At 40.6% G+C, this 15,565-nt stretch overlaps 1 protein-coding gene across 1 annotated transcript in view; it reads left to right on the top strand.

Moving 5' to 3' along the window:
* RASA3 (RAS p21 protein activator 3) overlaps positions 1-15,565 on the top strand; it is a 128,813-nt gene that overhangs the window by 67,938 nt on the left and 45,310 nt on the right. The window contains exon 5 of the mRNA XM_053971269.1: positions 3,300-3,376. Within this exon, the coding sequence (XP_053827244.1) occupies positions 3,300-3,376 (77 nt within the window). The remainder of the gene's footprint in view (positions 1-3,299; positions 3,377-15,565) is intronic.

Raw genomic sequence — 15,565 nt, 5'->3', positions numbered from 1 at the left:
CTCCAGATTTTTTTCTCAGAAAAAAGAAAGTATTATAGCCTCATAATGCAGGAGTGAGCCTAGCCTCAATCCCTGGCTCCAAGAAGGGATTCTCTCTGAGCAGGATGAAGCCACTGTTTCAGCTTTTGGTAAAGTGGACTTTTTCTTTTTTTGCTGTTGCATTGTCTAATCTTTCCTGCTTGTAATCTCTGCAGATCTACTACAATAAAAGACTCTTGTTATGATGACAAGATAATAATAAAAGTATAAATTTCTTTCTTACAAACTGTCAAAGATCTTGGCAATTCTCTGTTTCTGTGGTACGTGTATTCCATTATAGGTTGACCTTCTCGTTGATTAGATTAACTTTTGATTTTGATACACTATTTATTGCAGTTTTCTGTCTTCCTTTTGCAAAATAAATTATCTGGTATTTTGTAAACCCAACTAATGCCATTTCTCAGTAGTGAATTTATTCAGATGAATCCTTATGTTTTGCATAATGGTATAATTGATTTGGGAAAAATAATTCTGTTTATGTAAGAGTAACATTTTCTGTAAATTAAGCCTGAAATTGTGTTACCGTAGCCTTATTTCAAGGTCTTTGCATTTTTAACTGGAAATAAAACACTGGGAAGGTGTTTTGGGAATAGTTGTAGTTTGCTGGTCCCAGTGATCCCATTACATCTGTTTTGCTGTAGGAAGATTGGAGTCACTTTTGGAGCAGCTGACCATTTTCAAAGCTTTCACAAAACAAAGATGAAAGCTACAAGAAAAAATGGCTTTTAGCCCATGAGAGGCATCACTATCATTTTATGCTTAATGTAGCTAGGCAAATGTGTGAAATACTGCTGTTTTTTAAAAAAATCTTTTTTCCAACTTAATTACTGAAATGAGGAGCTTCCATTTTATTCAGTCTGTGTGAGGTTGAGCAAATGGCCAGTTTGCTCTCAGGCTCATCTAAGTGCATTGAAGCATTCTTTCCTGAGAAGGGTCAGTCTCACATTTGTTTAAGACCAGCAGAAATATTTCTATAAAAACATTGGTATACCTTGGTATTTTTCTACAGAGGGATATTTTCTGAGTTGCCAAATTTCTGTTCTTGTATCTTAATTTCTTCAAAACTTACATTAATGTTGATTTCTCTGGTAGTTAGCAGGATATCAACAAAGCTGGCAGCAGTGGGTTTTGCATGTTCGTAATACAAATTTATTCTCCAGAGACCTGTAATAGAATATGTAGCCAGTGGGAGAGAGAGCATTGAAGAGTAAGGAAAATACAGTAAAACAAAAGCAAGAAAGCTGTTCTGCTTAAGCAGAGTTCTTAGCTGATTATGTGCCTAGCCCCTGTCATGTACAGCTACAGTGGGTTTTGCAGTGGTACTGAGTCCTTAAGAGCTGGGTCTGGAAGTGGCTTTATGCATTTGTGCAGGGAAGTCCTGCTCTTGTGCATGAGGACAGGCTTCAGTTTGGAAGACAATGACAGATGCTGACTTTGGCACACATTGACAGGATGAAGGAGGATACCTGTGTCACTGAAACACGAACCAGGAGTGACAGCTGAATGCAACGTTTGGTTTTTGTGTTGGGGGTGGTTTGGTTTAATTATTTTGTTTAAAATGATGCAAAAGACACATGGCAGAAGCCTTGTTTGAAACTCACACACTCATCTGGGTTCTTCCCTGTTCAAAATGCCAGTGAGCAGCTGTGGTGCCTCTGCAGCTTTATACAGATTGAAGAGCTTGTCTTCAATTACAGAGGGTGTCTTCCCTGTTTTCTGGATGAAGACCAGTATCATCTGCCACATGTACTTGAAGGGTCTGTGTTCCAGCCCTCAGACAGGAAAAAGTGTTACTGACTCAGAATAGTGAAGTTACAAGTAGATGATAAAGGTTTGGGGAGTGAAGGCATGAAGTGTGCATTCAAGGTAGTGCAGAAAGAATGGTACTGAATAAGGGATATACACTAGGAAGGGGAGGGAATGACTGTAGCAGTGAGAAACAGAATGCTTCATAGGTGCCTTCAGGACAAGTATTCAGGCACTGAGTCCAGTGTTTCTGCCTCTTAACTTGAGAGGACCAAGGAATGACCTTGGACTGCACTTCTGTGTGTCCATATTCCTTAATTGTTGCTGCGCTCCTTGTTGTGCTTTGGACTACCTTCACCAGCTTTTGTCCAGACAAATCTGCTGTAGGGAAAGGGAGTCTCAGCAGCATAGGTACAGCTTGAGGCCAGAGTTCCGTCTTCACTCCCCTCTGTTGCCTAGGACAGACATCTCCATAGAGCAGGAGGTTGTAGTAACTAGTCATAACAGATAGGGAAGTCGCTGGCAAGAGTTTTGGTCCTGTGTGAAAAGAGCAAAGACTGAATCTGGAAGATGTTATAAAAGGGGTGGCAAAAGAATTTTGTGTGTTTTGAGGTAAAGATGATACCCACGTTAGAGCTGTGACTAATTAGCAGGGTGGGTTTTAGCATCCTTTAGTACAAAAGGTGGAGGGGAGAGTAATGAAAATGAAAGGCTCTGTTTTGGCTATGATAATTTGGAGAGGATGACTGGGCACTGCTGGCATGTCAGATTTGCTCAATAGTAAAATGTGTTTTGTGTTTACTGTGTACACACTGTGTGAAAGTGATGCTGAGTTTTTGTCAGTGGGAGTGGCTACTCACATTTTGAAATATAATGGAATTAATACGAAGAGTGCAGTTGGTATTCACGTTTGCCTTTATTTTCTTAGTGTATTGAAGGATAATATTTTGGCCCAAGTCATAATAACTGATGTGATGGTAAGGAGTTGAAGACTCTGTAACAGTAGATGCTGTGAATGCTAGCAACATGATTGAACATTTTTATGTGGTTTTTTAATTGTTGTTTGATACACTTTTATTGATACTTGTCTTACAATTTATATTGCTTAATAGATTTTATTTTTGTAATGTTTAAAACATGTAGGTGTTAATTTGTAACACTTCTGTGATATCATTTTTAATGACAGTGTTGCAGATACTTGCTTAATATTTAAAATGCTAATTACAACTTCAACGCAACATTTATGTGTCAGACCATGGACACTCAAAATGCTTCTATTAGTTCAGCTTATAGAGATAATATAATGGTGGGAATGATGTGCCCAAATTTAGTTGAATGACTACTAGTCTGGATTCTCTAGCAGTAGAAAGATCTTAGCTATACAGCTCTTATTTAATCTTTGGACTTCTCCTGGAATTACTTGCACAAAATGGCTTGCTTTGGTTGAAGTTGGAATGGTGTGACTGACTGTGCATAAAACTAACTTTTCCTGTGGTGTTTTTGGTGTGTTTCAGGGGAAGGTCCACCTGGAGCTGAGACTGAGTGAAGTCATAACAGACACTGGTGTTGTCTGCCACAAACTCGCAACACGGTAAGACTTGAAATGCAGCTATGAAGTTATGAGAAACAGACTGATTGCAAACAGTGTGCAGTGCTTCATTCAAAAATAGTTGGAGGAATCAACACATTTATTTGGACATTGAATGCTCTTAATCAGAAATATTCTTATGAATTTGTAGGGTTTAAGATTTTTTTTCATTTTTCCTTTTCCTTCTCCCTACATAATCTGCGTAATTTTCTTCCTAATAGCCTTAAATGTTAATAAATCCCTTATCCAATTTAGTCATGGCATAAATACTAAAAAGACATCAAAGGGTAATATTAATGTCCTTCTAATTTGCATTAAGGACCTTACCAGCTAAGTAAATTTGTAGCACAACTTATGGTACAGAGCTGACTTAAAACAAAAGTTTGCTATCACTTACTAAGGTGGCCTCAGAATCAGCCATCCAGTCTCATTTAAGTTGGAACAGAGATGCCACAGGACTCAAATGGCAGTAAAGATTTCTCTGTCCTCTGAGGAGGAGTCTGAAAGACCACTGCTCTCTGACCACACCAAAGCCTTTCACGTTACCTCAGAAGCAGTGGCAGAGCTGGTTGGTTTCTGTGAGGAATGCTTTGTGTTCTCTGGCAGAAGAGCTGTCAAAATCAGACTGCTGGCATCATACACTTCTAGCTGTTTGGCAGTCATGTCAATATGATAAATGCTCTGCTGGGAAAGTTCTGACCAGCCCAAATTTCAGACCAGTATTTAATACCATTTTGTTGCTGTCTTTGCTAAGGCTTTGTCCTGGTAGTCTTTACATCTAGGACCTGTTTACAAATACAGGTGACCCATGTGGTGACCTCCATCACTGTAGGCCCACTCTTGATATGAGGATGTGCTGGGGTAAGTGGTCCTGCCTGCCTGTGCACGTACCCTCTGGCCATGCAGGTCCTACCAGAGCTCTGCAGCAGGTACATTCGACCTCTTCCTCTCTGCAGTCTGCTCTCATGAGGCAGAGCAAAAACCAGGGGATAGTCTGCTGCAAGTTGCTATGGAGGCTCTGAGCTCCAGTGAACTTGTTAACCACGGCACAATGCTGCTGGAACACAGCTGAACTTCTTTGAGAACAAAAATTGCCATGTCAGTATAGCTGTGCACCACCTGGAGGGGCCAGCCTTCCTCTAGCTGCTACCTGAGGACTCTCATTATGTCATTCTCCTTTGCACAATTTGAATATGACCAGGTGATGATGGTCACACACATTCTGAGAAACCAGAGCTCAAACCTGTATCTACCAAGTCCTAGGCTGGCGTGTTTTGTTTAAGTGTTGCTTGCACTGCTATTGGTCCTAAGGCTTTGTGGGACAGGGGGAAATAGAAGGTGGGAAAAGGTAATTTCTTTGTCAGAGAGGATGAATGTGTGTGGGACATGCAGGACAGTAGGTTTATCACTGAGCTTGGCCTTTCCTTGAAGCTAGCCTGGAGGATAGTGTATTTAGATAGGGAAAAGGAGCACAGTTTTCCTGATTACCACATTGAGGGGTGTTTTTTTTTTTTTTGCTTTGGTCTTTCTGAAAGTGTGTACTGCACTCCTTAGATGTGATACAGCCACAGAGCCTTCTGTCCTTATCCTTTGAACCTTCATTGTGGGTTGAAATCCTGTGATGTCTGTGACTCTGCAAACATAGATTAACTGAAATGCTCTTCTGCTCTCATCTGTTTTGAATAGTTAGGAGGTGTACTGAAGGACCTTCAGAAGTGTTTGCCTCTGTTTGTTTTATTTTGACAGAGTATGTCATACCACAGCCAGCTGTCCTTTAAAAGTTTTGTCTTCGGTTAAGTGAGACCCTGTAAAATTATAGTACCAATGGATTTTTCAGTGAACTTCCTGAAAAGCTAGAAATGGGTGTCTCAAAAGGTCCTTCTTAATATGTAATACATGCAGCTTCTTGCTTCATGATTAGCAGTAAGGCAATGACTACTTTAACAGTGTGATTTTCTAGCTTTCTATTCATTTGGCCAGGCAGCTTTTAAATACTTATTTAAATTTTTGCTTATATATTCTTGATTTGAAGACTATTTCATTAACTTCGTACAATGCAGATAAAAAAACTTAGATTAGTTTGTGAAGCATTCTGCAACCATGATTTGCTAGGTATTGTTTAGTGTATTAGCTGCAATGTGTAGAAAAATCATGAGGTTTTAGCCACTGAATCATAATGAGCCCAGGTGTCTTAGAAACAAAATTTGAGAATCAGAGCTCAAGTAAGCTTTTGTCTGCTGAAACTGTCTATTCCCATTGCCACCTTCTCTTTGGTATCTCTCCTGGACACTCTGGCTTTGTCTAGCTTCCACATTTATTTGTTACTTGAGTGGTAAGTGACAGTAGAGCTTAGCAGTTCAAATAAGAAAATTGGGAAAGAAGAATGTTTCTAGAGTATGGAGTTCTGTTGATGCGGGATTTCACGGCCATCTATCTTCGCTGTGAGAAAGAAGAGAATGATGAAGGGGAATATTTACATCTGGGGGAAAAAAAAGCACTTCAGAATGTAGTCCAGCATTTTCTTCATGTCACACTGCTTGCTTCAGGAAGGTCTACAACAAACTGCAGCTCTTCACAATTTTCCACATGATCTGAAATCTCTTGCAGGTTTGTTCATAGACATCTTGATTCTAGTGCTTCAGCCTGTAAGAAAAGAGTGTGATAATTAAGCAATGCTCAGCTAAATATCTTTGTAGCTGGAATTTGCCAGTGAGGAGAGCAAAGGCAGGAGAGGCAGAACCTTTGTTAGAGGTAGGTCATGAGTGCAAAGCAGACACTAGGTGTTCTAGGGAAGTGCAGGTTCCAATTGAGTGTTGTGAAAAGAACTGATTTTCATGTAAATATCTTGTGGATGTTACAGTGAGCAAATAAGACAAGGCTGTAAAAGTATGAGCAAGAATCTAGAATCACTTCATCTTAAAAACGGACTTCTTCTGGTGAATCTAATGCTTGTCTTGTGAATGTCATTGATTTTGTTTTAAAAAAAAATAGTTTTTTTTTAATGAAACTTTTAACTGCAGAGATGAACACTACCCGGCAAATTCCCTCATACATATAACTGGTTGAACAGTTCAGGTTTGCAGGGAGAACAAAAGCTGCATCCAGTGAGCAGCTATTTTTAAACCCCTGAGTAGTGCTTGTTTTCAAAGACCGTGTATGTAGGCTAAATGAAGACTTGGCCCAATTAGGAACCTTTTTTACCTCTCCAGAAGATATGAGCTTACCCACAGGTCTTTATTAGTGTGCCCTCGGAGCCTGTTCATATTGCTGCCACCTCTGCATTCCAGAAAGCCTGGAAAGCAGCTGGGGCTGAGCCAGCCTGCAGTCCCGTGGAGCATGCTGTGAACAGTCAGCTGGATGAATGAATGGAAAAATTCATTTGAATGGAAGGGCAAATTAAAATATTTAAATGCTGAGCTCTTGAACATTAAGTAGTAGATTATTAAAAAATGCAAAAGGCAAGTGTGCTTCCTTACCCCTGCCGAGGAAGCAAAAGATTCAGTTCAAAAACTGTTACCTAATAGCTTCTCCTTAGGAAGCATTCAGTACTTTCATTTAGTCTTAAACCACTAAGCTGTAGTGCTTCATCAGAGGCCCTAGTCTCAGCCAGCTGCTACAGCATAGTCTCCTGGACTGAATCCCTGCAAAAGAGATTAAAAGGAGAAGCATTAGTGGATTTAAAAGTTACATTGACAGTACAGATGTAGGCACCACACTCACACCGCTTGTGTATGCCAGCAACTTCTTCTGTCATACTCTGTAAGAACCACAGCTCTCACTTGGGATGCTCCAAACCTGGGAAAGGTTTGCTACTTGTGGGTACCCCCTGTGGGACCTGGTGCAAAACCTGCTGGTCCTTGTGACTGGCCCCCATAAGGCTCCTGTATCCCAGTTACAGGACTTGGGATGCAGGCTCTTGATGTGTATGTTCACACCATACAGGGAGAGCAGATGCACAGCCTGCTGACCACAGACCCTTGCCCAAGTGTGTCAGATAAAAACCATCATGCAGGGACTTTGTGGTTTGGTTCCTTCCTGTAGCTGCATTTGTACTAAATACTGTTGTGCAGTGTAGTGAGTCACCTTGAGTGCTGGGAAAAAGAGTCTTACTCAGTAGGTCTGGCTTCTCCCCTTTTTGTCTCTCAGTCACAAAAGATCTTGCACTGTGTTCCTCCGCACTTTTTACAGCCACAGCCTTCTTGGCCCTCTGCACAGTCAGCCACTGCTTGTTGTGACTATCCGCATCTGGCCTCATCTTCCACTGGCTGTGAAGGCTGTGTCCCGTTTGTCACCTGCCAGAAATCTATCTGTAATTTTATGAACATTTTTAAGACCGGCCATGGAAAAAAGTGGTCAAGACTTTCCCATGCTTCCGGCGGCTTGTGCCCATACACACCCCTTTGTGATGACACACAGCTTCTGGCAGCTGCTGGACCAATGTTGTATTTTATTTTTCTGTTCTCTCATGCTTTTTAAGCTGAAACAGGCCTTAATCCTGTGCATCCTAGAAACTGCACTTTTCTTCTGTAATGTAGAAGAAGGAAAACGACCAGGGAAAGATTCTCTTTCTGCAGCCATGCTGGGTGGAAGTGTTTGAACTAAGTCATGAACAATGTGTGTCTAGCTATATTACATTAATACATCTGAAAATCAATGGTATGTACTTCTCCCTAAATTTTTTTTTTTTATGAGCCACTACTTCCCATATACAGAAACTTTTCTTGCTTTACGACCAAAGTACTCGGAAAGGATCCCTAGACTTGTTGTAAACCTTTCCCCACCATTGCTGGAGCAGGTTTTGGGCAGCATATTTGTGTTTAGCACAGAAAGGTGGTTCCTCAGAGGCTTTAAGGCCTCTGGGCTGTCCAGACAACTCTGTCTCATGTGTCAGAGCCACCCACGCAAGGAACAGCAGATACATGCATTTGTATTTATTTAATAAAGAGGAGGGCTCCTGTAGATAGCTTTGTAGCAATCTGTAGGCTTTGCTGTGGTTAAGCTACAAGGGGCAACATTAGAGGCAGTGTTCTGTATTTAGCAAGATGACATCTTGCAGCATGCCTGAAGGAGCAGGCCACTGAACTCCTGTTGAAAGTCAGTGAGCTGGGAGCCTGGCTCCCTGATCATCCTTTGAGAATTCCAGCATGTGTATGTAATTAGTCACATTTAAATGTCTGTATTTATTCGGTGTCCCCAGCTGCTCCTTCAAGTGTTGTCTTATGTCTTGTCTCTTAGTTTTAAAAAAGCTTGGAAACATCTGCTTTGGAGAGCTCACCCCTCCTCCCCTCTTGCTTCTTTTATTCTCCCACCCAGTGAATCTATATAGCTAAATAACATATGTGCTTCAGAGGCCACTGCTGTCTTTCATATGTAGTAACAGAGTTCTCCAGTAAACAACTCATAAGTCTATAAATACATTATCAATGCTGAAATTTTATTTGGAAAGTGAAGCTTTTGTACCTCTGGTATGGAAGATGTGGCTACTCTGCATTAATTTAAGAATTAAATGCTGTGCAACTCTCTTGAGGGCTCTACAAGATATATTCCAACCATGTGGAACAAAATTGAATGGGCAGTTTACAAGAGCAAGCAGGAGAGAGACAATAAGTAGGTATGACATCCCTAAGAGAAACGCTTCAGGGATTGTTAAAAGAACAGTGACTGATCCGTGGGCTTTAAAAGCCTTCTGAAGAGGAAGAGGGAGGTAAGGATGAAGGTTTTGTTTGTCAGGTATGGTTAAGGTCTCTGTCTAGGCGTGGGAGTCCTGGGACTTGGTGGTGGTTCCCTTGCCCTCCCTGCCATGGGAATAGAGCACAGAGCAGCATCTGCCCTTCCTCTCTGATGGCTCACATTATAGATCTGAACTTCCTTGTCCATGAGCATTGCTGCTCACTGGTTGACAATCACTGCCCTAAAGCAGATTGACTTTATGTAACTGTTTAAAAGTCTCTTATGCAATATGATGTTTCTAAGGTTAAGGTAAATGATGCTTCATTTTGAAAATTTCAGAGGCTCAGCCTTTTTGTTTTGTTGGTCACAGCTCATGAAGGGCAAAGTTACATATATCAAGTCTGGTTGGAAGGGCTGAGATAATGGCCATTCCTGCTTTTGGATCAACAGTCTGGATCCTAATCTAAAGCATAAGAGGAAAAACATGATCTTGTCTGGTGCAGATCTGCTTTTTCCTCCTGTGATTGCAAGAAGTATTTTTCTTTTCCGCATTGGAGCTGGTGTTCCACCAAAGTGTCAGCAGGAACTTGGGGTTGTTTCTTCATGGAGGCAATGTTTTGTTGCTTTGTGAGGCAGTAGTGCTCTGTCTCAAGCTCTTGATGGTTATGTTGATGTGCTGCAGGGCTGCAGCTCCTGTTGGAGGTCAGAAGAGGCCAGAGCTGGCAGTGGCTCTTTTCCTGTCATGTTGCAGCTCTTGGTGCTGTGCCTACATCCAGAATGGGTCCATGAGCCACCCAGCCCTCTTGGGTTTGCTGCTTCCAGTTTACAGAGCATACATTTGTGTTGCTTTAGAGAAGTTTCCATTCCACTGCAGAGACACACAGCCAGCTTTGAACTCGCTTCAGGGTCAAATGAAGCTTATTTTCCTGCCTAAAATATAACCTGCATCAATTGCGGGGGGGGGGGGGAAGGTATTGCTAACTACAAGAAGGCCAGTTTAATGTATGCATCAATCAGGTGAACTCCCAGTATTTTGAAAAATTTCAGCTTCTGTTTGCTCCTGGGAAGGAATGCTAAGGAAAGCATCAAGTAGTTTCATGGCTTCATTTTGAATAAACTCATGCATCCAGTAAATGTGTTACAGTCTCCTTTCTCTGGAGAGCAAGCCCTGCATCACGCTGCAGCTTTTCCTGCAGAATTGCGTCTTGATCATGCTTTTAATCTTGTGTGGGTTTCATAACAAACTGATGGGGGGAAAATGCTCAGAGGTTAAATCACGTAGTATCTGGTACTTTTATCATGAAGTGCTGCAATGCTGTGGGTTTTGGGAGTACGGAGGGGAAGAAGGAGGAGATATGTATCTTTATAAGGCTTTAACATAGTGCATCAATTTTTTTTTTCCTCCCAGCTCTCATAACACTGAGTTTACACTGTCTCTGCTGTGCTTCTCCATCCCCACCATAGCCTCTGTTGACTATTTTGTAGCCTAAATCAAGTTTCAATTGTTCTCCATTAAATCTCTGCTATACAGAAATACTGTCTGCTGCTGCTGCTGTGTTTCCCACTAAATGAAGTTTGTTTCACACTTCTTTGTTTTTGTATTCAGTGTTTCTTCAGTGCTTCTCCTCTATTCATGAAATTCTCTATGCAAATCACATACAAGTGTCATTTTATCTGTAATTCCAATCAACAGCAACTTCAGTTAGACTCTTCTCCAGCAGAACATGTTTTAAAGTGCTCACCATTTTGAGATTGGTTAATCATCACATGACTCTCTGGAATAGGTATACAACTCAGTTTGGAATTAAAGACTCAAATGTAAGTCTTAAGCCATTCTGTTATAGCAGTAAATGCTGCTGTGTAAATAACATGACAGTACTTCCTGTTTTACACAGAGTATGCACAGACTGGGATTATTATAAATGGCGACAAATTATTCAAGCATAAATCCTTATGGTAAATGGTTTTATTTCTAAATGTGCTTAAGGTCACAGTGTTAGGGTACTTCAGGGGCATTAGAGAGCATTCCTGTTGTACCCATATTTGTAAAAGGTGCTTGGATTTTGAGAACTGTGAATTGTGAGCACCTTCAGTAGGCTGTCAGTATATCAAATGTCTGCAGTTTTTACTTCACTGATGCCCTTTAATGATGATCAGCTAAAAGAGTTCAATTACATTTGAGGTAGGGCCCTAGGAAAAACCAGCTAGCTGTCTTGCAATGCGACCTGTAGCAAAAGATTCTTTGGAGTACAAGGTATTTAGCATAATACAAGGGCGAGCTTGCACCTTGTTTCATTCTGAATGACTCTTGGGATTTCTACAGCTTCTGTGGCAGGCACCATCAAAAAACAGTGGAGAAGTTTCTAAAGGAACAATGTGATGAGGCACAAATTACAGTTGTCTCTGCAATTTTTTTTAATCTGTTGCTCCAAGAGCAGCACTTGCCAACATGATATTTAGGTAGCAGAATGGAGCTAGGGACAGACATCAAGGTAGGATAGAAATAGGGGAAGCTGGAGGGTAAAGAGGAAGTTGCAGGGCCCCAAGTGTTTAGGTTAGATGATTTCTTTTTTTGTTGGGCTTCTTTGTTTTTTTTATCAGATATAAGGAAAGTAGAGACATGGTACACAATACCTAGGAAACAGTTGTCATCAACTTCATTGTTCACAGAGAGACTTGTTGAGAGGAAGTTATTGCACAAAGTCATACAGTGGATGTGACAATAATGAGAAAGTATCTCTTGCCCTACTCCATCTGGAATAATGTTCATGCTTCTGTACATTATTGTACTGAGAATGCAACTAGTTATGTGCTATGACTGAGTACTTTCCAGAATCCACAGTGCTAAAATCATCTGGTATCAACTGTACGTCCCCCTACTTGTCTGTCTTGGTGTAAATCTTTGATTTGGATGCCATTTTTTTTTGAAATTTCAGTAAGACTTGATTGTGGGAAAATTCATCTATTTTGCCAATTATATATTTGTAACATAAAAAGCACTTGTGAGTCAGATTAAAAATCTTTCAATATACATTGTTAATTTAATAGCACTTTGAGACCTGTCATTTTCGCTGTCCCATTCCTTTCTGCCCTACAAGCTAGATTGCTAGTTTATCTAATAGTTTTGTTCTCATAAATACTAAGAGAAAAGGGAAATACTCTGAAAGAAATTGCAGTGAGCACAGAAATTGTCAAGGAGGCTGTGCTTTTGGAGGCAGTAATGTCTGCAATTAATTTTAACTTATTTTACTGTTGACTTGCTTCCAAGCTGATGGTTTTGTAATAATTTCATAGAAGCTTCAAACGGAGGCAACAATTCAGCTAGACTGTATACAGCTGCAGTTGTACTTGCTGTGTATGGTTTTACCCTTTTAGTTGTTTGACAGTCTCTGCTGAATTGTCCAGCTTTATGCCCCACCAGCCCAAACATCATGTTCGTAAAAGATGGCACAGTGTGACATCAGACTCTGTATTTATGTGCTTTTCAGTCAGAAGCTGCTGAGAACTGCTATGTGCAGCCCTTTCTTCCCTAGAGACATCCAGGGGTGCTTTCTTCTCTGCATATAAAATTAGTAGAACTGGAGTATCTTTTGAAATCTCTACCACTTATTCAAATTTTGTGGTAAACGCCAACTGATTAAAAAAAAATTGTCAGCAGGAGATTGACAAATCAATCAAGACAGAAAGCATTTTCTCTTAAGCTTCTCTCTTTAGGAGACTGGGCTAAAAAGCATGCTGTTAAACTCAGAAGTGTTCATGGAAGAGCTACAGGAAAAATAGAAGAGCTGGTAGATATGTCTTACAGTGAGTGACTGCTGGATTTATGCAAGAAAAACTTCAATGACACCAAGATGGAGAGAAGTGTTGGTCTGCTGGAGGGTAGGAGGGCTCTACAGAGGAACCTGGACAGGCTGGATCCATGGGCTGAATCCAACAATATAGGCCACACCTTGAGTGCTGTGTCCAGTTCTGGGCTCCTCAGCTTAGGAAGGATCTTGGGGTGCTGGAGTGTGTCCAGAGGAGGGCATTGAAGCTGATGAAGGTCTGGAGAGCGTGTCCTGTGAGGAGCGGCTGAGGGAGCTGGAGAGGAGGAGGCTCAGATGGGACCTTCTCACTCTCTACAACCAACTGAAAGGAGTCTGTAGCCAGGTGGGGGTCAGCTTTTCCTCCCAGACAACCAGTGACAGGACAAGAGGACATAGTCTTAAGCTGTGCCAGCGGAAGATTAAGCTGGACATTAGGAAGAAATTCTTCACAGAAAGAGTGATTGGGCATTGGAAAAGGTTTCCCAGGGAAGTGGTTGAGTCACCATCCCTGGAGGTGTTTAACAAAAGACTGCATGTGGCACTGAGTACCATGGTGTAATTGACAAGGTGGTGTTAGGTGATAAGTTGGACTTGATGATCTCAGAGTCTTTTTCAACCTAGCTAATTCTGTGAAATCTCAGTATGCACATTATTTAAGAAGAATGTCCTTCTGAATGTATGGTTACTTATTCCTATTGCTGCTGTAAGTGATAACTAATGTTTGGAAGCTCAAGACTAGTGGGAAACAAGTAGTAAAACCACATTGGTGATGTGGGGATGGGGAGTGAGTTTGTTTCTGTTATGATCATTAATCAGCAAACAATTTAATGTGGAACATTTTAAGGGTATTTTTATAGTTGTGATTCCTTTGAGTTAAGCCTCGATCGCTCTTCAGAAATGTGCTCTCAAGATGAAGTAAGCATCATGAACTTGTTGCACAAATTTAGTAGGGGTGAGCTTTCATCACTGTCTCAAAAGAGGCCAGACTATGTGATCCTGAGGATCCCCTTTCATCCCAAACTATGATGATAAACATAACACTAGTATCAACTCTTTCTGCAATAGCAAATAAAAAAGCTGATGTGGGCTACTAATTACAGCTGGTTATATCAACATGCCTATCTGACTTTGCCCTAATTTTCATCTTGTTTTTCCATAAGATGAAGTGACAAGCCACTAAAAACTTCAATAAAGAGCACTTTACGTTGCTTTTCATCTCTAGAGGCTTCGTGCTGTACAAGCAATGGTATAACCACCATTTGGTGAAGCATATTCTTCTTTGGATGGGATATCATAGGTTTTAGCTAAACCTATGGCATGAATGACCCTTCAGAGTAGAAAGTCAAATGGGACAGTGTGCCAGGGGAAATTGTTTACAATTTGTGTAATGCTTTGTTCCTGGTAGGAGCTACCAGGTTTGCCATTTGGATGTGCTTTTCTTGTGCAGATAATCACAACTGGTGCTTTTCCCTAGGTCAAAGGGCTTTTGTCTTCCATTAGAAGTCTGTAGCTTCCTTTGCAGGCACCATCTGGGTTTTGCTCTGTAGGTGTTTTCCTAATGTCTTAAAAATTGTGGAGAGTCTTAAGAGCCTGGTGCTTTACAGTTGTAGCATTGCAAAGGATGATGCTTTATTGAGGAGGTTTCACTGCTAATGGAAGATTTTGTCTGCAGGACCTACTTGCTTTGGTGTTGCTACAGAATGGCCACAAAACGTCCTTCATGGAATTTCTGTATTACATTCACAGTTTGATCCTTCAGGCACAGAACACTATTGCACATCTCCTTGTAGGACCAGAGGAATTATTCAAATTAGGCAAGTCACCATCCTGTGAAAGCTGTTTTTGAAATAAATTGTTTATGAATCCTGTTTGATCTCTTCTTTTGCCAAGTCAGGGACATTGGTGAGGGTTTTTCAGTTAATTTCATAGGGAAATGTGTTACAAAATGTACATTTTGATCCTTATGATGATTGTACTTCTTCGATGGGGCTTTGAGCAGCTTGTTTTGGTGAATGGCATCCTTGCCCATTTCAGGGGAGTTGGAACTTTATGATCTTTTAGATCCCTCCAACCCAAACTATTCTGTGAATAGCTCTATCTGCATCAGTGTAAAAAAATTAGGTAAATGAAAGTTAACAAGCCTTCATTTGTACGTTGCAATTTGATTTACTAAAGAAGACTCTTGTTCTGCTTCCCACCTTTCACAGACTTGGTGTATCTGGTTTAAATGGAATGTTTCTGGTTTGAGCTGGGTTTCTTTTTTTTAAATAAAGGGCAGTTTTTGAGGATATAATGCCTTGATTTCCATGTTAAATACTGTGTGCTTTTTATTTTTTGCCTCCTGTGTTTGATTACTGCATTGTCCATAATTGCAGTGAGATACACTGACATAGTTTTAGATATGTAAATCCTGACAGAATCAAATTATTAATATTATTCTCTTAATTCTAGTTGGAGAGCGTTTTTATGTTCACTGTGGCACAATTTGTGTAACTTTAGCCCAGTTCTCTTATCAAAACAAATTCAGTGTATCAGCATTACTTTGGAACTTAGTTGGCAACGTAATTGCCATCAGGTCTCAGCAGGGCTAATGAATCAACTTAATTTGAATTCCATAATGAAAGTGTTGCGAAGTATAGCAAAGATCACTGGCCTTTAATAATAACTATTGTTAATCAAGATCCCAGATTGTCTGATGATTCATGTAAATTCATGA

The sequence above is a fragment of the Vidua macroura genome, chromosome 2 (assembly GCF_024509145.1).
Source record: "Vidua macroura isolate BioBank_ID:100142 chromosome 2, ASM2450914v1, whole genome shotgun sequence".
Taxonomy (NCBI): domain Eukaryota; kingdom Metazoa; phylum Chordata; class Aves; order Passeriformes; family Viduidae; genus Vidua; species Vidua macroura.
The sequence above is the reverse complement of the archived record's forward strand: the minus strand, read 5'-3'. Positions and strand labels throughout refer to the sequence as shown.